This window comes from Monomorium pharaonis, chromosome 10 (genome assembly GCF_013373865.1).
Source record: "Monomorium pharaonis isolate MP-MQ-018 chromosome 10, ASM1337386v2, whole genome shotgun sequence".
In the NCBI taxonomy this organism is placed as follows: domain Eukaryota; kingdom Metazoa; phylum Arthropoda; class Insecta; order Hymenoptera; family Formicidae; genus Monomorium; species Monomorium pharaonis.
This window is the reverse complement of record NC_050476.1, coordinates 9,709,578-9,735,445: the sequence shown is the minus strand read 5'-3', so window position 1 is coordinate 9,735,445 and position 25,868 is coordinate 9,709,578. Positions and strand designations below refer to the sequence as shown.

At 36.9% G+C, this 25,868-nt stretch overlaps 1 protein-coding gene across 1 annotated transcript in view; it reads right to left on the bottom strand.

Moving 5' to 3' along the window:
- Positions 1–25,868, bottom strand: part of LOC105839090 (protein OPI10 homolog) — a 32,725-nt gene that overhangs the window by 1,057 nt on the left and 5,800 nt on the right. Inside the window, exon 2 of the mRNA XM_036292826.1 lies at positions 80–209. Within this exon, the coding sequence (XP_036148719.1) occupies positions 80–209 (130 nt within the window). The remainder of the gene's footprint in view (positions 1–79; positions 210–25,868) is intronic.

Below are 25,868 nucleotides of genomic sequence, written 5' to 3'. Positions count from 1 at the left end.
CTTAAATATCTCTCGTACAGAAAAATTTCTATATTCAAATTTCTATATCCAAAAGTAACTTTTATTTTTTTTAAGTTACCTGCACCTCCCATGCCATCTGGAAAAGGAATTGTACCAGTAAGAAATACTACTATATGATTTATATTGTCTGCATCAAGTATAGTAATCAAAAATTGATTTTCACCAACTTGCTGAAAGTCGGTTTGGACCTAAAACACAATATTCGCCTAAAAATAATATTCATATAAAAGGCCCCACACTTTTTTTATGAAAAAATGGATTTCATAGAAATTGGCACAAATTCTGGAAAAAGATAGCTGAAGGCATGCCAATTAAAAGTTGTCATTGCTAAGTCAATCCTATGAGTTATTTTCAAGTTAACGGCACATAAAAATAAAAGTAAACGCGTCATGTATTTCGAATAATACACGCGCATGTGTGTGTGTGTGTGTGTATGTGTGGTGTATAACGGCATAAATAATTACATCTTTTGGTTGCTTGGTTGAGAAATCAGGTTGTTTAGGTTAAACACACACGTACACACGCGCACACACACAAACGTACATATGTATTATTCACAATACGTGACACTGCATAACACATTTACTTTCATTCTCAAGTGCCGCTAAATCAAAAATAACTCATAGGGTTACTTAGCAACTTTGACAACTTTTAATCGGCATACTTTCAGCTATCTTTTGCCCGAGTTTGAGCCAATTTGTATGAAACCTATTTTTCCATAAGAAAAGTGCGGGGTCCTTGTGTGATTGTGTATGTGTGTGTGTGTGTGTGTGTTGTGTGTACATACGTATATGAAGTTTCCTACAAAAATTAAATAAATTTAAAAAGTTACATTTTTTTAAACAAAAAACTCATTTTTAAGCCATTCATTATATAAATATAGTAATTTTGTTAAATATATAATAGGTATAAGAATAAGAGCAAAACCACAAAGTTTTATGTAACATATAAAACTTTGTGGTTTTGTTCACATATAATACAAAATTAATTCTTTTATGTATTTGTTTCTGTCCTGAGGAAAGAAATATGAATTGATTGAGTGATTTTTTTATGCGTTACACAAAAGTATACGTTCTTGCCTTAAAATTATAGACTTCAAATATTTTCAGGATCTATTTAAAATAAAAAAACAAATTTCTGGATTTGTTTAGTTTAGAAATTTTACATGTATCTATTTATCCTATAACATTTTATATTTACTATTTTATGTAATATAGAATTTTTATTCACTTCAGCATTACACTTGCAAAGAAGGGGACTTGGTATACAATTTTTCCTAACACTTATCTCTCCATCCATCCTTCCTCCATCCCTCCATCCATTTAGATTCCATTCTTTCTATCCTAACTGGCGCATTGCATGGCTTTATTTAATACCATATAACAAAACATAATAACATATCTTATTGTTCCGCTATAATTACAAGTGGTTTAATGACACACAGTACAATTGGACACGTTGCAATTGCACACCGTGCTATTAGACACATAAAGTTGCACACCGTTCAATTGCACACGTTGCATTTGTGCACAGTTCTTTTGCGCACAATCAAGTGGGATCGGAAGTTGTTCAATGACACACAGTACAATTGGACATGTTGAATTTGCGGACAATTGCTTTTGGACACAATACATATTTTTGTTAACTAAACATTTGTTACATTAAACACAGTGCATTTGCACACAGTTCGTTTGCACACAGTTCTTTTGCGCACAGTTTGTTTGCACAGTTCGTTTGCAGTTCTTTTGCGCACAGTCAAGCGGATTGCATCTAGATATTCACAAATTATGACTACCAATACAATGTATGTACATGGGTTAGCGACTTGGACAGAGTGGGTGCGGGAGGGAGCCTCCCCTTACACCCCCGTGTGTGTGTGTGTGTGTGTGTGTGTGTGTGTGTGTGTGTATGTCGCGTGTGTGTGTATGTCGCGTGTGCGCGCGCGCGCGAAGCATTCTCTGCATCACATGGGTTTGCGACTTTCCACGCAAAACGGGATGTTCGTAAAAATACGTATATCCGTTTGACTATGCATAAAAAAACTGTGCGCAAATGCAACGTATGCAATCAAACAATGTGCAACTTTATGTGTCCAATAGTACGATGTACAATTGCAACGTGTTCAATTATACTGTGCGCAAATGAAGGCTCTCACCTCTTCTCTCACAAAAATCCTACATATAATAATAATCTTTATTCTGTTCAACACATAATACCCAAGAAGAGAATCCTACATAGAATGCAATATTATCCTATCTAATTTTTTCTGCCCACAATCTTTCAATTTTCACTCTGTTTACAGTCTTCTTTTTTTCAACTTATTACTACTCCCTTACTCTATCTACTAACTTTCCTACATAAACTTTTCTCTCTACTTTCTAGAATCTCTACTCTAATGGACCCATCGCAGCCCTGTCTTGCTCCCTTCATCGTACTGAAAACTTTTGTCAATCCTTCTGTCCTTACTGTCACTTCTCGTACCTTCTTTCAATCTTCCAATCATCTGCATCACACTTCCTAATTCTTCTAATATACATCCTAAATTTTTCTCTTTTCTTACGTTATCGTAAGCTTTCAAATTCACAAAGAGGGCGAAAAACTTTTTTTCTTTATTATTTTTTTCTCCCTCTCTATACAATGTGGCTCAAAATATAATATAATGTCCATCGCTCCTTTACCTCAATATTTCCTCTTGTCTCTTCCTTCCCTCTGCTGCATCTCTGTTCTATTCCAATAGTTTAACCAAGTAAATTTTCCTTCTTTACCTATGTTGTTTTTTATTCGCTCTTTTCCTAGATATGTATTTCCACAATTTCATTACATTTTCAAGACTCTAAAATCTATTTTCTTTCCTTCCTTTATCTTATTTCTGGTTCAGAAAACCCTTTAATTTACTCATTTCCTCTGTTTAATCCTCTCTCATAATCTTGCTTTTTCTCCGCCTCTTTAAAATCATTTACATTTTTTTCTTCTCCCTTGTATAACGTCAGTCCTACCTTGTAATTTAATTCTTTTTCTTCCCTCTACACCTTTCTTTACTAATCCTTTCTGGATCGTCTCATAAAATTTCTTCCAAAATTCTCTGTAGATTCGTTACCCAGGGTTAAGGTTCGTCGATGGACAGATGGCGCTAAGTAAGGCCTTCGCACTTGTTTCAAGCTATTTGGACCAAAAATGGCGACGACCCATCAGCTCAAATGTTGTAATTTACACACACACACACACTAAAACACACACCAAAACAATGACAACTACAGATATGACCCATGTTATGACGCGCACTAATACAATTCACTAATAAACTAAAAATGCCTGACCATGCAAAAAAAGGCAAAATGGAACGAGACTCTGAGCAAGGTCTGTCGACGGACAGACGCTAAGTAAGATCTTTACTTAGCGTCTGTCCGTCGACAGACCTTGCTCAGAGTCTCGTTCCATTTTGCCTTTTCTGCTCTTTTCTCGTGTAGACGCTCTGCTTCGTCGTTTTGTCCTATTCTTGTCCTTTCTGCTGCCATTTCCTTCTCTTCTTTCTCCTTTTCAATTTTATCGCATAGGGCATGCGATCTGAGTTTACTTCTTCCTCTACTCTAAATTCCTTAATTTTATTCAAACATTTTTATTCATTACACAGACACACAAAAAAAAGTGGTTGGTCCGGCGGACTAGACTAGTCAATCCTTATATATTTCGACCCGCTGAATCCGAATCTGAAGTCAGAATTGCAAAGTTAGCTCGCATTTTCTAACCTCAAAAAAAAATTTTTTTTAAATGTTGGTCCGGCGGACCAGACTAGTCTATTCTTATGTATTTCGACCCGCTGAATCCGAATCCAATGTCAGAATTGCAAAGTTAGCTCGCATTTCCTAACCTCAAAAAAAAATTTTTTTTTTTAATGTTGGTCCGGCGAACCAGACTAGTCTATCCTTATGTATTTTGACCCGCTGAATCCAAATTCAAGGTCAGAATTGCTGAAATAACTCATTTTTTTCTAACCTCAAAAAAACATCTTATAAAAGCAGTTTAGGTCACAAATGTATAATCCGGAGCGTGCAGGCTTGCGTAACCACATTATCCGGGAAAAATTCCATACGTATGACAAGTTTGAGCTTCTGTGAATAAATAGCGTAGAAAATTCACTCCCTTTTTCTATTATATCTAACTCTTTTATTCTGGAAGATTCTGTGCAATGGCTTTCTCTTACGTTTCTTCCCTTTCACAGAGACATCACGTTTGAGCGTCCAGCAGAAATCAGCCATCATATTAACATCCCATTTGCCTTGATATCGAAACTCCATCTCCTTGATGTCCTGATAAAATCTTTCTCCCTGTTCTTCACTATAATCACCTAGATTTTCTGGGAAGTAGTCGATATGAGAATCTAAGAAATGCAACTTAAGATTCATTAGACAACCTAGTTTTTTATAGTTCTCCATCATTTCCGCCACCTTTTGTCTGTAATCTTGACTTTTGTGGTTTCCTAAAAAATTTTCTGTGACACCTTTGAAACTCAGCCATGCTGCTCTATCATCTTCATTCATTTTGGTAACAAAATTGTCGTCTCTCAACATTTTACGTATTTGAGATCCATCAAAAATTCCTTCTCGCAATTTTGCATCAGAGATGTTGGGAAATTTTTCTTGTAAATACTGGTAGCATTCACCATTTTTATTCAGAGCTTTCACCCATTGTTTCATGAGTCCTAATTTGATATGAAGAGGTGGAAGAACTTTTGAAGGCTCAACTAACGGTTCATTTATGATATTTTTAGACCCAGGTTGCAGAGACGTTCTTGTCGGCCATTCTTTTCTAATGTAATGGTTTGTTCGATCTCTACTATCCCATTCACATAGAAAGCATGGATTTTTTGTGTAACCTGATTGTTGACCCAATAATATGGTGAGAATTTTTAGATCCCCACAAATTTGCCACCTTGTTCTGTGTATTTAATTTTTTCAAGAACTGTTTTCAAGTTTGTGTACTCTTCTTTTATCACTACCGAGTGCGCTACAGGAATGGAGGCATATACATTAGTATTGTGCAGCAACACTGCTTTTAAGCTTCTCTTAGAAGAATCGATAAATAGTCTCCACTCATCAGACTTGTAACATCCAGGTTTCAGTTTGTTCATTAATCCGATAACATCGTGACAATAGACTAATGAATGTTCCTCATCTGTAAAGAAATATTGCCGATATTCTCTTTCTCTGTCACGATAATAGGAGGTTTTCACATTTTTCGCCTCCTTAACATGGTGTTTCAACCAGGACGCCAAAAACTCTGCTCCATCTTTGGGCAAACCCAAATCTCGAACAAGATCGTTCACCTTCTCTTGTGTTATTTTTCCTGGTTTTTTGATATATTATACGGAACATAGTCATCACCATCAGTTGATTTACTTAAACTTTTAGTAAACAATGGGTGAAAGCTCTGAATAAAAATGGTGAATGCTACCAGTATTTACAAGAAAAATTTCCCAACATCTCTGATGCAAAATTGCGAGAAGGAATTTTTGATGGACCTCAAATACGTAAAATGTTGAGAGACGACAATTTTGTTACCAAAATGAATGAAGATGAGAGAGCAGCATGGCTGAGTTTCAAAGGTGTCACAGAAAATTTTTTAGGAAACCACAAAAGTCAAGATTACAAACAAAAGGTGGCGGAAATGATGGAGAACTATAAAAAACTAGGTTGCCTAATGAATCTTAAGTTGCATTTCTTAGATTCTCATATCGACTACTTCCCAGAAAATCTAGGTGATTATAGTGAAGAACAGGGAGAAAGATTTTATCAGGACATCAAGGAGATGGAGTTTCGATATCAAGGCAAATGGGATGTTAATATGATGGCTGATTTCTGCTGGACGCTCAAACGTGATGTCTCTGTGAAAGGGAAGAAACGTAAGAGAAAGCCATTGCACAGAATCTTCCAGAATAAAAGTTAGATATAATAGAAAAAGGGAGTGAATTTTCTACGCTATTTATTCACAGAAGCTCAAACTTGTCATACGTATGGAATTTTCCCCGGATAATGTGGTTACGCAAGCCTGCACGCTCCGGATTATACATTTGTGACCTAAACTGCTTTTATAAGATGTTTTTTTGAGGTTAGGAAAAAATGAGTCATTTCAGAAATTCTGACCTTGGATTTGGATTCAGCGGGTCAAAATACATAAGGATAGACTAGTCTGGTTCGCCGGGCCAACATTAAAAAAAAAATTTTTTTTTGAGGTTAGGAAATGCGAGCTAACTTTGCAATTCTGACATTGGATTCGGATTCAGCGGGTCAAAATACATAAGAATAGACTAGTCTGGTCCGCCGGACCAACATTTTAAAAAAATTTTTTTTGAGGTTAGAAAATGCGAGCTAACTTTGCAATTCTGACTTCAGATTCAGATTCAGCGGGTCGAAATACATAAGGATTGACTAGTCTAGTCCGCCGGACCAACCACTTTTTTTTTGTGTGCCTGTGTTATTACACATTGTATCTAGTCTACATATTCTACAATCATATTATCTCTCGTTCTTATCTACATATAATCTCCTCCTCTTTCTTGCCTAAGTTCTTCAAACATTAACTTAAATCTTCCTCTTGCTCACTTCTATATTCTCTACCCTTATTATCCTCTTTTTCTATTCCATTTTCTTTAACTCATATTTTTACTTTACTTCTGTCCTATCCGCTTTCTCCGGCCCTCTTTTATTTCCTTTTACCTCTTTTTTCTGCTCTCTTTACACGTTTTCCCGCGCTCGCCTATACATCCTAACCTCTATATCTGTGATATTTCTGCTCGTCTTTTATCCTTTCTATCGCGTTTCCTTCAATTTCCTAGCAACTTTACTCTCCTTTCTTCTTTTTTACTTCTATTTTTCCATACTACATCTCTAAATACTTAACACTATTCTATTCACACACAATTACCACCACACGACCATTCGCTCTCACACCACCTAACCAAGTCCTCTATTTTATGTGATATTAATAGTGGTAAAGATAAAGAATCAAATATTATTTCAAATAAAACAATATTTTTTTCATTACCACAAAATTTACAAATTGTTCTTACGAATATTAATTTATATTTCGGTTTGTATAAATAACTTTTCTGTAGACATATGATCTAAGAACCCGTGGGTTGAGTGCCTATCGGGCACGACATGTCGGACTAGCGGATCTATGTCGAGAACGTAGGAACCATCTGTGAAGGTAGGAATCTCGTTCTCGGCATTCCTCAGTCCAGCGTCAACAAACTTAAGGCGCTGGGCTTTAGACCTCACCTTGGGATGGATCACATTCAAAGTGAGCATTCCAAGAAGGGGGAGAGGAGAGGGAGGAGCGCGACCCAAACGTCTCTTCTTCGTAGTGAGCGTGATCGGGATGGGCTTCACCCAAATCAACTTGCACCATAGTAAAAGAGCCTCAGCTGTTCTTGCCAGGCGCCAAGCTAGGGTGCACACAGCCATATCACTAATACAAAAGCCATGGTTAATCCGGGGCTATATTAGAGGTCTGACGGGGTGCGGAAGTCTGTTCAGATCCTTGAATAAAGATCGACCCAGGGTCAGCGTGGCCGTTAAAGGGTTGGAGACCCAGCTACTGCCGGATTTCTGTTACAGAACTTGGCAGCGGTCGTGATCGAGATCACAAGCGGGACCGGAGCTAGGAAAGTGGTGGTGGCATCTCCCTCACGGAAAGGACGACCCCCTGCCATCAGACCAGGTAGTTCGTCTAGTGAAGTTCTGCCAAAGGCAGCGGCTTTCCTTCATCCTGGGATGCGATGTAAATACGCACCACACGGTGTAGAGGAGCACGGATACCAATAGGAGAGGTAAGAGACTATTGGAATTTCTAGTGTCCACCGACCTGGAAATTCTCAACAGAGGCGAGGAGCCTACCTTTGTCACGGGAGTGAGAAGGGAGGTTCTGGACTTAACCGTTCCAGACAATGTAGGAGGGGACCAGTTGTGGAGTTTCTGAGGAGCCCTCATTGTCAAACCACAGACAAATCACCTTCAGGCTTGCCAAAGCGCAGGCAAAGGTGATGACAGTGAGGGACCCCAAGGAAAACGGACTCATTTCGTGAGGACCTGACCGTCGGTCTTAGGGAGTTTCCCAAAAGACACGGGACGGCGCAAGAAATCGAGCTGCGCGTCAAGCACCTGTAAAGGGCTCTCGTTGGCAGCTTTGAGAATAGCTGTCCAGAAAGGACGGTGAGAAATACCAGCAAAGTCTCCTGGTGGAGCCCCAAGCTGCAGGATATCAGAGGCGCGACACGTCAGGCCTGAAACAAGGCCAAGAACACGAGCCGCTAAGCTGACTTGGACCTTCATTGGAAGGCCCAAAAGGCCTATAGGGATTCTGTAGCAAGGGCTAAAAAGAAAAGCTGGAGAAGATTTTGCGAGTCGGTGGAGGGGATATTCAAAACCGTAAGGCTCGACAGGATCTTGGCCAGGAATCAGGATGTAGTTCTGGAGGCTATTCGGCTCGACAACGGAACGATGGTGGCTGGAGAGCGATGCCTGGTCCACTTGCTGGAGTCAAACTTTCTGAACTTCCGCGGAGACCTGACATCCAACAGGGAACCTCGAACCTACACAAGGCACGAGGAAAGGATTGGTCTCTTGCGGCAGAAATCATTAGGCCTGACAAGGTCAAATAGGCCGTAGGAGTTTTCAAACCCTTTAAGTAGGCCGGGCCGGACTGAGTTTTTCTGACCCTTCTTCAGGAGGGGCTGAAGCAGATTACTGGGCCGCTCACGCAGATGCCGAGGGTTTGGAGACAGGCGAGAGTTGTGTTCATCCCCAAAGCGGGAAGAACGGGTTACAACTCTGCCAAAAATTTTCGCCCAATCAGCTTGACTTTTCTTCGTCTTTTCTCCTCAAGACGTTGAAAAGGCCGGTGGATGTCTACATACGTGAGGTGGTTCTACTGCAGCACCCGCTGCATGTGAATCAGCACGCGTATCGTACGGGATACTCCACAGAATCGGCGCTTCACTCTGCTATATTGTTTATCGAGAAGCAACTAGAAACGAAGATTGGCACCTTTCTAGATATAGAAGGTGCTTTCAACAACACACCGCACAACAATACCGCACGAGATGGTGTGCGAGAAAGCTGCTTGAAGAGACGTGCCGGAAAGGATTGTGGATTGTATTAGAGACAGTGTTCGGGCGGCAGGTAACGTCCTGACTGGAAACGGTGTGGCGGCAGTTCAGGACGCTAAACGAAAGAAGCGTCTTTACATTGAAATATGCGGATAACTTGGCCATCCTAATAACCCCCTTTCTAGGGACTCTCCTGGAGCTTACGCAAAGAGCCTTGGAGATGATTGAGGAGTAATGCAGCAGGATCGGTTTGTCGCTAAATCCACTGAAAACCGGGCTCGTAATTTTCACTCGCAAGTACAAGGTAGGCCCGGTCCTTGGGGGAACGAGATTAATTCCAACCGGGTCGACTAAATATCTGGGAGTGATCCTAGATAGGAAAGTGACATAGAAAGAACATCTCGAGAACCGCTGTAAGAGTGTGTGTGCTCTTACTTCTGGATATGCAGAAAGACGTTCGGGCAGACTTGGAGTCTCAAACCGACAACGGTCCACTAGATCTACACAGCGATACTCGGACCTAGGCTGCTTTATGTGTCTGTCGTATAGTGGCCAAGGGTGCTGAGAAAAACCGTTAAGTCAACACTGGAGCACGTCAGAGCTCTAGTCTTAAGAGGGGCGCTCTGGGAGCCATGCGGACCATGCCGGTGGCGGCAATAAGGATGCTGCTTGGCTTCGAGCCTCTCGATCGAGTGGTGATGGCGGCTGTGGCGACGGCGGCCTACGGCTTAAGATGTGAATCAAGGTGGAAGGCAGGAGCTTTCCACACGAGATTTTCTGAAAGAATCCTATCGGGCATTTTTGCAATAGGACAGGATAAGAGGCCGGTAATTCGTATCTTCAAAAGAAGGTACAGGATAAGCTTCCCCGGGCGCTGGGAGTGGAACGGCTCTAAGGGACCGGTTCCTCGGGACGGGGACATCTGGTTCACGAACGGTTCCAGAACGAGTACGGGCTCTAAAGCTGATCTTTACTGTCAGCGTAACCGGGCAAAAATCGTCGTTCCGCTTGGCGAACACGCTACGGATTTCCAGACAGAGGTGTTAGCCATCATGAGATGTGCCCAGAACCTATTAGAGTCTGATAGAGTGGGAAGGCGCATCCGGATTTGCTCGGACAGTCAGGCGGCACTTAAGGCGCTTGAGGGTCCAAGAATTAACTCGAGACTAGTCTGGGATTGCAAGTGCGTACTAGATGAGTTGGCGAAGAATAATGATGTTGGCTTAGTATGGGCCCCCGGGCACTCGAGGATCAAGGCCAACGAAATGGCGGACCTATTGCTAAGGAGGTGGCCGAAACAAGGCTGTTGGGATCTGAGTCGGCTGTTGGAATCTCCTGTCTGGGCAGGGGGAGAATCAAAAGCTGGCTCCGGGACCAGCATCTTGAATACTGGAGGAGTAAAACAGAGGGCAAATGCAGACAGGCTCGAGACCTGCTGGGGGAGTACCCCAGCAGAGACCTGGCCAGGAGCATGAAATCTCTAGGTAGGAGGGACGCCAGGCTCGCGACACAACTACTGCTCACAGGCCATAGCGACCTTAACTACCACCTGCATAAATTGGGTCGTAACGACACGCCCGACTGCAGGTTGTGTGATGAAGAGGAGGAAACTAGCCTCCACATTCTTGGGGACTGCCCAGCATTGATCGGACCAAGAACACGCCTGCTGGGCTCAGGTTTTCTGAAACCAAACCAGGTGAGGCAGCTGCCCGTGGGGGATCTGCTCCGCTTCTAGAAAAAAGCGGGGCCTCGCTAGGGCAGTTGATAATGAGGAGGCACAATTGACTCGGTCTGAGTGCCAAAGTGAACCTTGTAGGAGAACCGACCCAATTACCATTATTATTATTATTATTAAGACGATTCTTTTTATACATTTACGAAAATCACATTCAAAATTTATATTTATATTTTTGATTCTCTAATTTATTTTTTTGTAAATGGTACAATACGTTAACCCATATTTTACTTTTCATTCTCTTTGCATCAATTTAATATAACATTGAATTTATTGTTATTTTACAGTTAAGATCGTAGTTAATTATAATGGTACATTTATAATCATATTGATTGTTCTTTTACAGTTATTGATAATATGCCTACTTTACCCATGTTTTAATTATACTCTTAAAACATATAATCATATGCCAGCTTGTAATGGGAAATAAACGTATGGCTCTTACGGAAATTTCTCAAGTTTGTTAACTTTGCATGTGACAGCCTATATTACTTAAAGGCCTTAGACCACATCAACAATAAGAGCTACGAGCGTACTTTTGTTTCCCATTACAAGCTAGTACATGAATGTATGTTCTAAGAGCATTAAGTAAATCATGGATAAAATAGATTTATTATCATTAACTGTAAAAGAACAATAAACAGAAATATAAACGTACAATTATAATTTAGCTACAAATAACAAATTTTTTAAATGTGGTCTTTATGAATATATAGAGAGAATTGTAATTATTATAATAAATCGTTTTGGGAACAACAAAGTATTTAAATAATTACTTTTTAGTATTTCAATTTGACTAAGAGCTTTATCGGTATAATTCTGTGTCTTATCCATATATCCGGTTTGCATAAAATGCATGACAGTTACTACATAGACTAAGACAAATAATTCTTACAAATAATCCTTAGGCATCCATTCAAATATATTTCCAATATTGCAGCTTGTGATCACATCATCGACAGATCAGTTCTGTGGCATTATGGTCTCTATACTTTGTTGTAATTGTTTCAGACAAGATTATATGCTTTTAATCTATTTCAATACATTGCAAAAGAATAATAAACCGTTCACTTCATCCTATCATTTTTTGTAAAACTATATTTGGTATCTTTAAGTAGACACATTCAGTTAGGCACATGGGACTGTCCCGATTGCGCACCAACCCGATAAGTATTGGACACAGTAGTATTTCCCGATTCGATACAGTCGCGATTAAACACGGACTCGATTGGACACAGACTCGATTGGACACGGACTTGATTGGACACAGACCCAATTGGACACAAACCCGATTAGACACGGACCCGATTGCACACGGACCCGATTGTACATCAACCCAATTGCACATGGACCCGATTGCATACGGACCCGATTGCGCACCGATCCGTTTGCACACGAACCCGATTGCGCAACGACCCGATTGCACACGGACCCGATTGCGCACTGACCCGATTGCACACGATACGATTCCGCATTGCATATAGTACGTGGATTAGCGACTTAGACGGGGTGGGTGCGGGAGGGGGCCGAAGCTCCCCTTGCACCCCCCCCCGTGAGTAAATGTGTGTGTGTGTGTGCACAAAGCATTTTCTGCACCACATAGGTTTGCGACTATAAAATATCTATAAGAAAAATATTATAATAAATATTTTGTACTTATTTTTATATCTGAGTTTGCTAAATATAAAAAAATTATGGTAAATATTTATGAAAATATTAAAAATATTTATGCTTTTATAAGCCAAAAATATAAAAAATATTTTGAGTTTATATATCATAAATATTTTTCAGTACATTAAAGAAATACATTTTATATATTGTTAATAATAATTTTTGTATTATTTTTAAATTTATGAAAAACGATTATATAACTTTTAAAAAATGTTTATTAAAAATAAATTCGTAAAATATTTATAAAAATTTATGCTAAATTTTCTGTGCTATCTAGGTTGTTTTTGCATTATTCTGCGATGCAGAATCGTATCGTGTGCAATCGGGTCTGTGTGAAATCGGGTCGGTGGGCAATCGGATCCGTGTGCAAACGGGTCGTGTGCAATCGGGTCGTTGTGCAATCAAGACTGTGTCTAATCGAGTCCGTGTCCAATCAAGTCCGTGTCCAACCGGGTCCGTGTCCAATCGGATCTGTGTGCAAACGGGTCGTGTGCAATCGGGTCGGTGCGCAATCAAGTCCGTGTGCAAACGGATCGGTGCGCAATCGGGTCCGTGTGCAATCGGGTCGTGTGCAATCAGATCGGTGTGCAATCGAGTCTGTGTCCAATCGGGTCCGTGTCCAATCGGGTCTGTGTCCAATCAAGAAATATTACTGTGTCCAATAGCTTATGTGCGCAATCGGGCCTCACTCTAGCCACATTGTTAATTCAGAGTTTTGAAGTTAATTATATTATATAATATTCACGGAAAAGAATCACTTACACAAAGAGAGAGAGAGAGAGAGAAAGAGAGAGAGAGAGAGAGAGAGAGAGAGAGAGGGGGAGAGGGAGAGGGAGAGAGGGAGAGAGAGAGAGAATACATACACGTGAACACGTACATATATATGTACATTTACACACGCACGCACGCACACACGCACGCACGCACACACACCCTTATATGTATATATATTTTCTTATATATATGTATACTCGTATATATATATATATATATATATATATATATATATATATATATATATATATATATCAGGGTGTCCCAGAATGAATAATTTTTATTTTACAGAGTGAAAGAAAATAAAATTTTAAACTAAAAGTTTCTTTAAAAATTTTGGCTTAGACTATTATTTACTGAATTATTAATAAATAAAGTTGATCAATCAGACGGCGCGCGGCCGGCATACGCAGCAGCGTAGCGTGCCATGTGGCTCTACGGGCTCTCCACGCGCTACACATTCCGTTACTTAAAACTTTATTTTTATTTTTTATATTAATGAATAATTAAATAAATAAACTTAAATTAATAAATAAATAAAGAAATAAATAACTAAGTAAACTAATAAGTAAATAAATAAAAATAAATTAAATTAGAAATTATTTCAATTCCTTATTATTTTTTATTTTTAGTTGTTAATTATTTATTTGTGTACTTGTATTTATTTAATTATTTAAAATATTTATTTGATTCAATTACTTAATTCTCATAGTTAACTTAACAACGATAGACAAAATTAACTATAGAGAGTGTGTTATACAAAGATATAAAAAAAATTGTTGATAAAAAGTATTAAAATAAATTGTTAGTAAACAATTTGTTTAAACAATTTTTTAAAGAATTATTTCAGCATGTGTTTTTAGGGCCACAAAAACCTAAAACGTGGAACAAATCTTAGCCGCAATTTACGTAAAAATGTTTTACTTTTAAATAAAAAAAATTTTAATTTATTTTACTCCTTCCTCTTTTCTTTAAAAAATGTTTTCAAATAATAAGAAAAAAATAAAAAATGGTAGAATACGAATTATTTTTATTAATTGAATTTAAAATAATAGCACCGAATTCTACGGGAAAAATTGCATAAGGAACGCATGATGCATATCGATATTAAGAAATTATTTAAGAAATTGTTTAAACATTCTTTTTAAAACTGTTTTTAAGTAAAAATTGATAGCTCCTTTGCTACAAAAAAATCACTCTAATAATTAAAAAAAACACATGCTGAAATAATTCTTTAAAAAATTGTTTAAACAAATTGTTTACTAACAATTTATTTTAATACTTTTTATCAACAATTTTTTTTATACCTTTGTATAACACACTCTCCGTAGTTAATTTTGTCTATCGCTGCCAAATCAACTATGAAAATTAAGTAATTAAATCAAATAAATATTTTAAATAATTAAATAAATACAAGTACACAAATAAATAATTAACAACTAAAAATAAAAAATAATAAATTATTGAAACAATTTCTAATTTTATTTATTTTTATCTATTTACTTATTAGTTTACTTAGTTATTTATTTCTCTCTTTATTTATTAATTTAAATTTATTTATTTATTCATTAATATAAAAAATAAAAATAAAGTTTTAAGTAAGAGAATGTGTAATAAGCGCGTGGAGAGCCCGTGGAGCCACATGGCACGCTACGCTGCTGCGTATGCCGGCCGCGCGCCGTTTGATTGATCAACTTTATTTATTAATAATTTAGTAAATAATAGTCTAAGCCAAAATTTTTAAAGGAACATTTAGTTTAAAATTTTATTCTCTTTCATTCTATAAAATAAAAATTATTCATTCTGGGACACCCTATATATATATATATATATCTTGTATATGGGGCATTCTCTGTCAACCGGACCCCTCCCTCCTTCCATTACAAAAAGTCTTAAAAAATTTTGCTAGTAACCAAAATGTAGCTCATAACTTTAACTTTCGAAAGCACTGTGGCGTTTTGAAAAATCCAATATGGCGGCTTCAGTACGGCGGCTAGAAACTGTGTACACATCAGAAGATTTCACTTATATGTAAATTTATCGTTCGAATCATAATGAATTCCTACAGGAAAAGCTTTTCATGGGTATTCAAGGGTGCTTTTTCGAAATCTGACGTCAATTTTTTATTTCATAGATCCCTAAGTGTTGGAAATAAGGCTGGAAGGTGTGATTTTACAATTTTTCAAGTTTTCTGTTATTAATCAGTAAAACAAAAAGTTTCTATTATATATTTCAATTAGTTCTCAAAAAATTCATACTTACTTTATTTTCTCAGAATGAGAATTAGTAGTAGGAGGTGGATTTTTTCAAAAATGATGTGGTAATACAGGTACAGAACGTGTAATATATCATTCTCGACGTTTCTTTACATGCTTATATCAAATTTGAATATAAAATGACCATACCTTGTTACCTCCCATTCAGTTTTGTAAAATTCAAAATGATGGATCCAAGATGGCGGACAAAAAAGTGAAAGAGGGTTCAATTTTCATAAAACTTAAAATGTGAGGGTTTCCGGAATTGCTGATTACGAATCTGATATTACTTTTTCAAAATTCAAAATGGATTTCAAGATAGCAGATAAAAAAGTGATAACAGAAATCTTGAAAAATCGTGAAATCACGCCTTCAACCCTTATTTCCAACCCTTAGGAATCTATGAAATAAAAAATTGACGCCAGAATCCAAAAAAGCACCCTCGAATACTCTTAAAAATGCCATTGAAAAGTTAAAAATAAGAGTCAAAGTTGCATTAACTAAAATTTCTGTATAATTCGCGAATATAACATTTCAGTTAAATGCTATTACTAAATTTTAGCGGAATCAATATAGATAAATGTACGACGGAACAAAATTAAAAATTAACATCCAAGATTTCTGGTACGAAACAAACTGATGTAAATCTTTAATTTTATCACATTTTGAGTTTTATGAAAATTGAAGCCTTTTTCACTTTTTTGTCCGCCATCTTGGATCCGCCATTTTAAATTTTACAAAACTGAATGCGAGGTAACAAGATATGGTCATTTTATATCCAAATTCGATATAAGCATGCAAAGAAACGTCGAAAATGATATATCGCACGCTCTGTACCTGTATTACATCATTTTTGAAAAAAATCCACCCTCTACACCTAATTCTCACTCTGAGAAAACAGAACACGTATGGATATGTAACAGAAACTTTTTGTTTCACTAATTAATAACAGAAAACTTGAAAAATCGTGAAATCACGCCTTCCACTCTTATTTCCAACTCGTAGGGATCTATGAAATAAAAAATTGACGTCAGATTTCGAAAAAGCACCCTTGAATACCCATGAAAATGTTTTTCCTGTAGGAATTCATTATGATTCAAACAATAAATTCACATATAAGTGAAATTTTCTGATGTGTACATAGTTTCCAGCCACCGTACTGGAGCCGCCATATTAGATTTTTCAAAACGCCACAGTGCTTTCGAAAGTTAAAGTGATAAGCTACATTTTGGTCACTAGCAGAAATTTTTAAGATTTTTTTTGTAACAAAAAGAGCGGGGTCCGGTTGATAGAAAATGCCCCATATACAGGGTCATTCAGAACAACATTTGGTCCGTAAAATGACGCATTTCTGACGCAATTCTAAGACAATTTTTCTTTTACCAAAATCTTATTTGAAGCGTAGTTTTTGAGTTATAAGCCAAAATAGTTAACGAATTACGCGTCGAGTACAGAAGGCAGGCAGGGGCGGCCAGGGGCGGGGCGCCATGAGCGTAACGCGGGCGCGGCTGACTATCCGCGTCAGCTGACGGGTGATTACCACCGCGTAAGTCGCTAACTATTTTTTCTTATAACATAAAATTATGCTTTAAATAAAATTTTGGTAAAGAAAAGATTGTCTTGGAATTATGTTAGAAATAAGCGTTTCTTAAAATTATTGTAACAACCAAAAGTTGTTCCGGATCGCCGGTCGCTGCAACCAGCTGATTGCTACACGCGACGTGTGTATATGCCGTGTTTGTGTAAAAGGGAGAAAGAGAGAGAGAGAGAGAGAGAGAGAGAGAGAGAGAGAGAGAGAGAGAGAGAGAGAGAGAGAGAGAAGATAGGGATGTGGTGGGAAAAACGTTTATACACACGCACGCATACACTCTCTCTCTCTCTCTCCCTCTCTCTTTTACACAAACACGGCCTACACACACGTCGCGTGTAGCAATCAGCTGATTGCAGCGTCCGACGGCCGGCAATCCGGAACAACTTTTGGTTGTTGCAATGATTTTAAGAAACGCGTATTCCTAACATAATTCTAAGACAATCATTTCTTTACTAAAATTTTATTTAAAGCATAATTTTATGTTATAAGATAAAATAGTTAGCGACTTACGCGGTGGTAATCACCCGTCAGCTGACGCGGATACTCAGCCGCGCCCGCGTTACGCTCGTGGCGCGCCGCCCCTGCCTGCCTTCTGTACTCGACGCGTAATTCGTTAACTATTTTGGCTTATAACTCAAAAACTACGCTTCAAATAAAATTTTGGTAAAGGAAAAATTGTCTTAGAATTGCGCCAGAAATGCGTCATTTTACGGACCAAATGTTGTTCTGAATGAACCTGTATATATAGTGTCCCAATCTCATGTCCCAACGCTCATGGGTTAATGCTCGTAAAAAAGTAGAAAGGATCGAGATGAACATAAAAGTACAATATTGTCATGAGTTAGGTCTGCAAATAATCGAGATATTAATTTTTCAAATTGTGCGAATGAGAGCGTGCCGTAAGAAGAGCCGAGTCGCTCGAGCCATACCGCGGCCCACTGTGTCAAGCATTGCCGGCGGCGGGGGGAAAGAGAAGCGGCGCTGATGCATGTGCTTCAACGCCCTCGCGTCCCGCCGTACCGCATCAAGATTCGCATCAATGGCCGCTCTCACCTCCCACCGCACCGCTCCCAGAATCGAATCGTTACGCATATTCGCAATTACTTGACAAAATTATTTAGCAAAGATAGGACAAATTAAAACCATAATAAACTTATGTGACTAATAAAGTCGAAAAAGAGAAAGTGATGGAAATTTATGGAATCTTGAAATAATCTAATTTCTATCGTAATTGTGAATATAGTAAACAGGGTAATAAAAATGCAAATTAAAAAATAATGCATTACTTATTATTTTTTTAATAAATAATTATTTCTTTAATCATTCATTATTAAAAAAGTAATGTGTAATGAAAAAAATCGCATTACTTATTAAGAAAGTAATGCGTAATTAAGGATCTTCGCATTAGTGATTAAAAAAATATTTTTTAATAAAACCGTAATGCATTATTTAGAATCCTGATAGTAAATTAATGAAAGTTTTCTGTACATTCACGATATATTTTTCCTTTGTCTTAAATATCTTATTTACAGTATCATACAATTCTAACTTTCTTATCGAATTGTATCGTACTGTTAAATCCTTGATGAAAACATTGATAAAAATTCGTAAATTCATTCATAAAATCATTATCGTAAATTCACGATTGATTCTCAAATTGATTTTTTTTTTCTATTTGTTTATTATAATATTTGCCACATCGAGTTCTCTCATTATTACCTTTTTTCTTTTATACGATACATTCATAAATATTTCTTCATATTTAATCAAAATGATGCAACAGTGGAACAAACTTTTTTAACATGAAATGCGAGAACGATAGAAAATGATATTATTTCTTTAAATTTGTTCTTTTTTATTTAGAAAAGTGATAGATTGTAAAATAAAAATCAATTAGATTCTCGTGTTTTTATTTTAAATAAATCATTGAAAATCTATCGTAATTAATAATGCAATTAAAGATAGAAGAAGCTCTAAGTTTTCTATCGTCATGAAAGAAAACCCTTCGTTGTATTGACAATACGTGATGTTGAACGTTAATCTCTAAGCATAATTATCGTAGAAGACACATCGCGCCTAGTCTATTGTTGCACGCATATTGCACGCGTCGCCCGTTGCGGTGCCCAGCGGCGCGAGTCAGCTGGTTGCTATGGGGTAGAGCGTTGTCATATTGTTGTTTATGTCTGTTCTCGAGCTTGTCAAGCTTGTGTATCGGAGTGCTTTGAATAAATTCTATTCTTTTAAGAAAGCTTGCTATCTTATTTCGTACGAACGGGAGTGCGCAATCGTGTACAGAATTTGTAGAGCTGGCGAGTGCGATAAAATTTTAACAATGATTATTTCTTTATATTTTTATTATTAAACACGCTCGAAGAACAAAATTAGCGAAAATTATCACTAGAACTGCGATAAATAATCAGCACGATACTTTCTCTCTAAATGTCATATCGTGTTTAATGTTAAAAGTGTTAAAGAAATAGTAATCTTATTAAAAAAATAGTAATCTCGTTTAAAAAAAGCAAGACAAATCCTGTCTCTCTTAATCGTCGGATACATCTTGTTATTGTACATTTGCTAGGATGCGGATGATTCGGAAATCGCTCGGCGTACAAACGCTCTACAGCACGAGCACTTTCCCCGGCCACACCGTAACAGATAATCATATCTGCGTATTCTGTTGCCGTAAAATCCATTATTAAGTACGCTTTAATAACCTTAAACGTTCACCACACACGATACGAAAGACGTGAAAAGAAGAAACAAAACAATTGAAAATCAGAAACATTACCCGTGCTGCCTACCCTGGTTGATAAAAATTGTTTTAAGGTCGATAAAATAGGCATAAATTATTAACAGAGTGGTAAGTATTCTTATGACATACTGATGCATCGTACTTTGCAAAAAAATGAATTGCATCCATTTCACTATCAGCACGTACAGCAACTCCTTCCGCGAGATGAAATATAACGCGTCCACTTTTGTGCAGGTATTTTTGATTTCTTATTTAATTCTTTTCTTCGATATTACAACGGTTTCAAGACTTGATAACCATTAATAAAACATTGTAGGACTTCTTGCACAGTGTCGACGAGATATTTCATTTGCCAGCAGTCTTTTCTGGACAGATGAGGCTACGTTTACATCTAATGGTGTATTTAATTCGCGTAATTCAGTGAAATGGTCAAACGAAAATCCTCACGCCATTCGTCAAATTGCGTTTCAATATCGCTGGACGATTAACGTATGGGCAGGTGTACTTGACGATAGATTGATAAATATTATTACAAAATAAGGATTTCTCCTTTGCTGCACTTATAATACATATACTCGACGCGTATATTAATAACTGTATACAAGTAATTACCACTGTTACGTGCGTGCGTGCGTGCGCGTATGCGTGTGTACGTGTGCGATAATTTTTGATACATTACTTTTTAACGAATAAGTGAATTCAAGCAAATTTTTGCAGGGCTATTTTTTTACATTTTAATATAATTTTCGTATTGCTTTGAAATGTGACTTACTTAATATCAAGAAAATAATTTCACTAACACTTCTACAATTCTAGAGTTTTTTTATAAAAATAAAGCAGAACGTTGCTGCAATTTTTATGTTAAAAAGACAAAGATTAAAAGATGTATTTCGCAAATTTAGCAGAATATCTTTCCCTCTAAAGTATTTACAGAAACACAATAAACAGCATTTGTAACAACAGTTCCAATCAATACTATTTGAGTTTTATGTGTCATAAAAAATTTTTTAATCAAAATTACTATTTCTTTAACACTTTTAACATAAAACACGATATGACATTCAGAGAGAAAGTATCGTGCTGATTATTTATCGCAGTTCTAGTGATAATTCTCGCTAATTTTGTTCTTCCAGCGTGTTTAATAATAAAGATATAAAGAAATAATCATTGCTAAAATTTTATTTAAATTACACAAAATGGAAATAGAATAGTACAAACTGGAAATGTTATTAAAAGTGATAATATTTATTGTATTTGTGTATGTAGTACCTAAGAGGAAAAGTGAGAAAGAGGGAGGGAGGGAAGGAGAGGGGGAGGGGGGAGAGAGAGAGAGAGAGAGAGAGAGAGAGAGAGAGAGAGAGAGAGAGAGAGAGAGAGAGAGGGAGAGAGGGAGAGAGGGAGAGAGGGAGAGAGGGAGAGAGGGAGAGAGGGAGAGAGGGAGAGAGGGAGAGAGGGAGAGAGGGAGAGAAGGAGAGAGGGGTGTCTACTAAAATGCGTGAATTTGTTACACTCTTTGTAATAACACATAGAAAAATGCCCCCCTGTTGATGTGACGATTTCACAATAGTGTTGCGCTTCTTGCGTCGCGCTCTTGCACTCGCCAACTCTACAAATTCTGTACACAATTGCGCACTCCCGTGCGCACGAAATAGGATAGCACGCTTCCTTGAAAGTACGGAATTTATTCAAAGCATTCCGATACACGAGCTTGACAGCTCAAAAACCGACATAACCAACAATACGACAACGCTCTTCCCCATAGCAACCAGCTGACTCGCGCCGCCGAGCACCGCAACGGGCGATGCGTGCAATACACGTGCAACAATAGACTAGGCACGATGTGTCTTCTACGATAATTATGCTTAGAGATTAAGCGTAATTAACGTTAAACATCACGTATTGTCAATACAACTAAGGGTTTTCTTTCATGACGATGGAAAACTTAGAACTTCTTCTATCTTTAATTGCATTATTAATTACAATAGATTTTCAGTGATTTATTTAAAATAGAAACACGAGAATCTAATTGATTTCTATTTCATAATCCATCACTTTTCTAAATAAAAAAGAACAAATTTAAAGAAATAATATCATTTTCTATCGTTCTCGCATTTCATGTTAGAAAAGTTTGTTCCATTGTTGCATCATTTTGATTAAATATGAAGAAATATTTATGAATGTGTCGTATAAAAGAAAAAGAGTAATGATGAGAGAACTCGATGTGGCAAATGTTATAATAAACAAATAAAAAAAAATATCAATTTGAGAATCAATCGTGAATTTACGATAATAATTTTATGAATGAATTTACGAATTTTTATCAATGTTTTCATCAAGGATTTAACAGTACGATACAATTCGATAAAAAAGTTAGAATTGTATGATACTGTAAATAAGATATTTAAGAAAAAGGAAAAATATATCGTGAATGTACCAAAAACTTTCATTAATTTACTATATTCACAATTACGATAGAAATTAGATTATTTCAAGATTCCATAAATTTCCATCACTTTCTCTCTTTCGACTTTATTAGTCACATAAGTTTATTACGGTTTTAATTTGTCCTATCTTTGCTAAATAATTTTGTCAAGTAATTGCGAATATGCGTAACGACTCGATTCTGGGAGCGGTGCGGTGAGAGGTGAGAGCGGCCATTGATGCGAATCTTGACGCGGTACGGCGGGACGCGAGGGCAACGAAGCACATGCATCAGCGCCGCTTCTCCTTCCCGCCGGCAGCCAATGCTTGACACAGTAAGCCGCGCTATGGCTCGAGCGACTCGGCTCTTCCTACGGCGCGCTCTCATTCGCACAATTTGAAAAATTAATATCCCGATTATTTGCAGACCTAACCCAAGACAATATCGAACTTTTATGTTCATCCTGATCCCTTCTACCTTTTTACGAGCATTGACTCATGTTGGGACACCCTGTATATATATATATATATATATACGTACACATATCATACACATATACAGGATGAATTTTAATGGCTGTCCCAACTTTTTACCATGAGAGATGAAATTACCGACTGCAATTGTAGTACACACATGTACGACATATGCATGTGCAAATGCCGTACACGTGTGTACTAAGATTGCAGTCGGTAATCCTATCTCTCATAATAAAAAGTTAGGACAGCCATTAAAATTCTCCCTGTATATACTTATATATACGATAACGGTTGATTTTGGATCTCGAACCATTTTGATTAGGAGGTTATCAACTACGACATATTGCATTTTCAGCCAATTCGACGGGTCAATTTCCCCCTTATGTGTGTGCGTGGGGCTTTATTTACATGCTATACATAACTTACTTTATGTTACTTTCCTTATTTTTTCTTCTTATTATTTCTTAACTATTCATAATTCTCTCTTTTTCTCTCTCTTTTTACGCATCCACTCATTTTTTTTCTATCCTAGGTTCAAATAAAGTGTTTCTTCTTCTTTCTTTCAATATAACTAAAAATAAATCACAAAACAAAGTATTAACTTATCTCAGAATATTTATTTGTATTAAAAATAAAAATTTTGTGCTATGTACACTGGCGCAAAAAAAGACAAATTTTGACTAAATTTTTAGGCAATTAAAGTGATGTAACTTTGAGAAAAATCATCCAAATTACATGTTACTTTTTTTTTATAAAAAGGCAAAGACTACTTTGAGAATCCCTAGGCAAAAGTTTGATTTGTTAAGTGTCAAGTTTTGTATCGCTTAAAAACCAAACATGTTTTTTTTAATTGAAAAAAATAAAAGTTTGTTACCATTTTTCACAAGTTTCTCCTTAAAATTTTGCTAATATTAATCCAGATTTTAAAGTTTATTTTTTTCTAAGTAATTTAAAAGAAAAACATGTCGATACGATGTTTTTTGTTGATTGTACACGAGTTTGAAATTTGCACTGCATTTTAGGATATTTTAGCGAATAAATACGGTATTTTTTGAATATCATGAACTTTGAGTATCAATATGATATTGCACATTGCTTTTATTCTGAACACGAGTTAAAACTCAATTATACCACCGTCATCAGAGTGCACCACGTAGAGATTAGCGGTCGGATTTTGCTCATCATGTGGTCCTGAAATTCATCGGTAGAAAATTGCACTTACTGATCTGAATATAGCGAATAGCCTGATATAGCGTTAATTTCACTGAAGTCAACAGAAAGTTCGCAGCCTGCTCAGATCAGTGTTTGCACTGCATTTTATGTTAAATAAAAAATGCCGCAGCATTTAACTAAAATTCTCGTGCGCAAATTGTTGCCCTTCTACAAGAAAGAAATACGGTGCGTTATGTTGCGGAAAAAATGCAAATTTATCGTTCTGCGGTTTTTCGTGCTCGTAGAAATTTTCAACAAAGAGGAAGATTTGATAGTCATGAAGGTTCTGGTCGAACGCGAATCACTATGCCTAGAGAAGACCGTCAAATCATTTATGCTACTGTGTGAGAAAGCTGATCAAAGTGCGCGTCAAATCCTTGATGGATTAAATCTTGGAAGGCGAATTTCTGACGTAACTGTCAGAAATCGTTTACATGAGGCAGGTTAGCATGAATGCTAATATCAGAATTGGACTCAAAGGCAATGGCGTAATGTTTTATTTACTGCTAAGTCGAGATTTTGCCTGTTCAATTCTGATAAACGTGTTCGTATATGGCGTCGTCGAGGTCATCGTTACGACCGTTCCTGCGTACAACCCGTTAATGCTTTCAACGATCAAGTGGTTCTCTTATGGTATGGGATTGAATCTGGTACAATGGGCGCATTGAATGGGTCATCCAACCATCACCAGGAGTGACTACATTAATGATCTCTTGAGATCGCATGTATTGTGAGTGAGACGTCGTATTGGACGAAATTTCGTATTTATGCACATTCTCACCCAGCAATAATTACTAGACAAAACAATATTATCGTTCTGCCTCATCCTCCTATGAGCCCAGACCTTAATTCCATTGAGCATATCTGGGATTTAATGGGACGACGGCTTAGAAATCTGGAGAGACCACCAACTAATCTCCATGACCTGTCAGAACTGCTGGTGCGAATTTGGTATAAAATACCGCAACAAGAAATTCAAGCATGCATCAACATGGAAAAACGTGCAACTGGACGACGGGGAAAGAATATCCACTATCAAACACACATGCACATAGACACGTACACAAACATACACATTCATCTACACTCATAAACCTACACATAAATATACACATACTCATCAGAAAAATTCAAATTTTATTTTAAAAATCAGCCCTTTTCAGAGCCACATGATGTGCAGAATCCGACTGTCAACTTCCACGTGGTGCACATCAAGTTACTCTGATGACGGCGGTATGACTGAGTTAAACACGAATCAATGTGCAATATCATACTGATATTCAAACTTCATGATATTCAAGAAATACCGTATTCGCTAAAATATTCTAAAATACAGTGCAAATTTCAAACTCGTGTGCAATCAACAAAAAACATCGTATCGACATGTTTTTTTTTAATTTTTAAATTGCTTAGAAAAGCATGAACCTTAAGAATTTGGATTAATATTAGCAAAATTTTAACAAAAAACTTGTAAAAAATGATAACAAACTTTTATTTTTTTCAATTAAAAAACATGTTTGGTTTTCATGCGATACAAAAAGTTCACACTTAACAAATCAAACTTTCGCCTAGGAATTTTCAAAGTAGTCTTTGCCCTTTAATTTAAAAAAAAAATATATGTAATTTGGATGATTTTTCGCAAAGTTGCATCACTTTGTAGATTGCCTAAAAATTCGGTCAAAATTTTTGTCTCGTTATTTTATATATACCAGTATATATGCACACACCGGCAAAAAAACGGGCCACCTAATTTTTCTCGAATTTTTTAATATCTTTTAATAGCGACAACTCCGCCAAAAATTATCGTATCAAGATGAACTAAAGCTCAAATTAAAGCTTAAACTTTTGTCTTG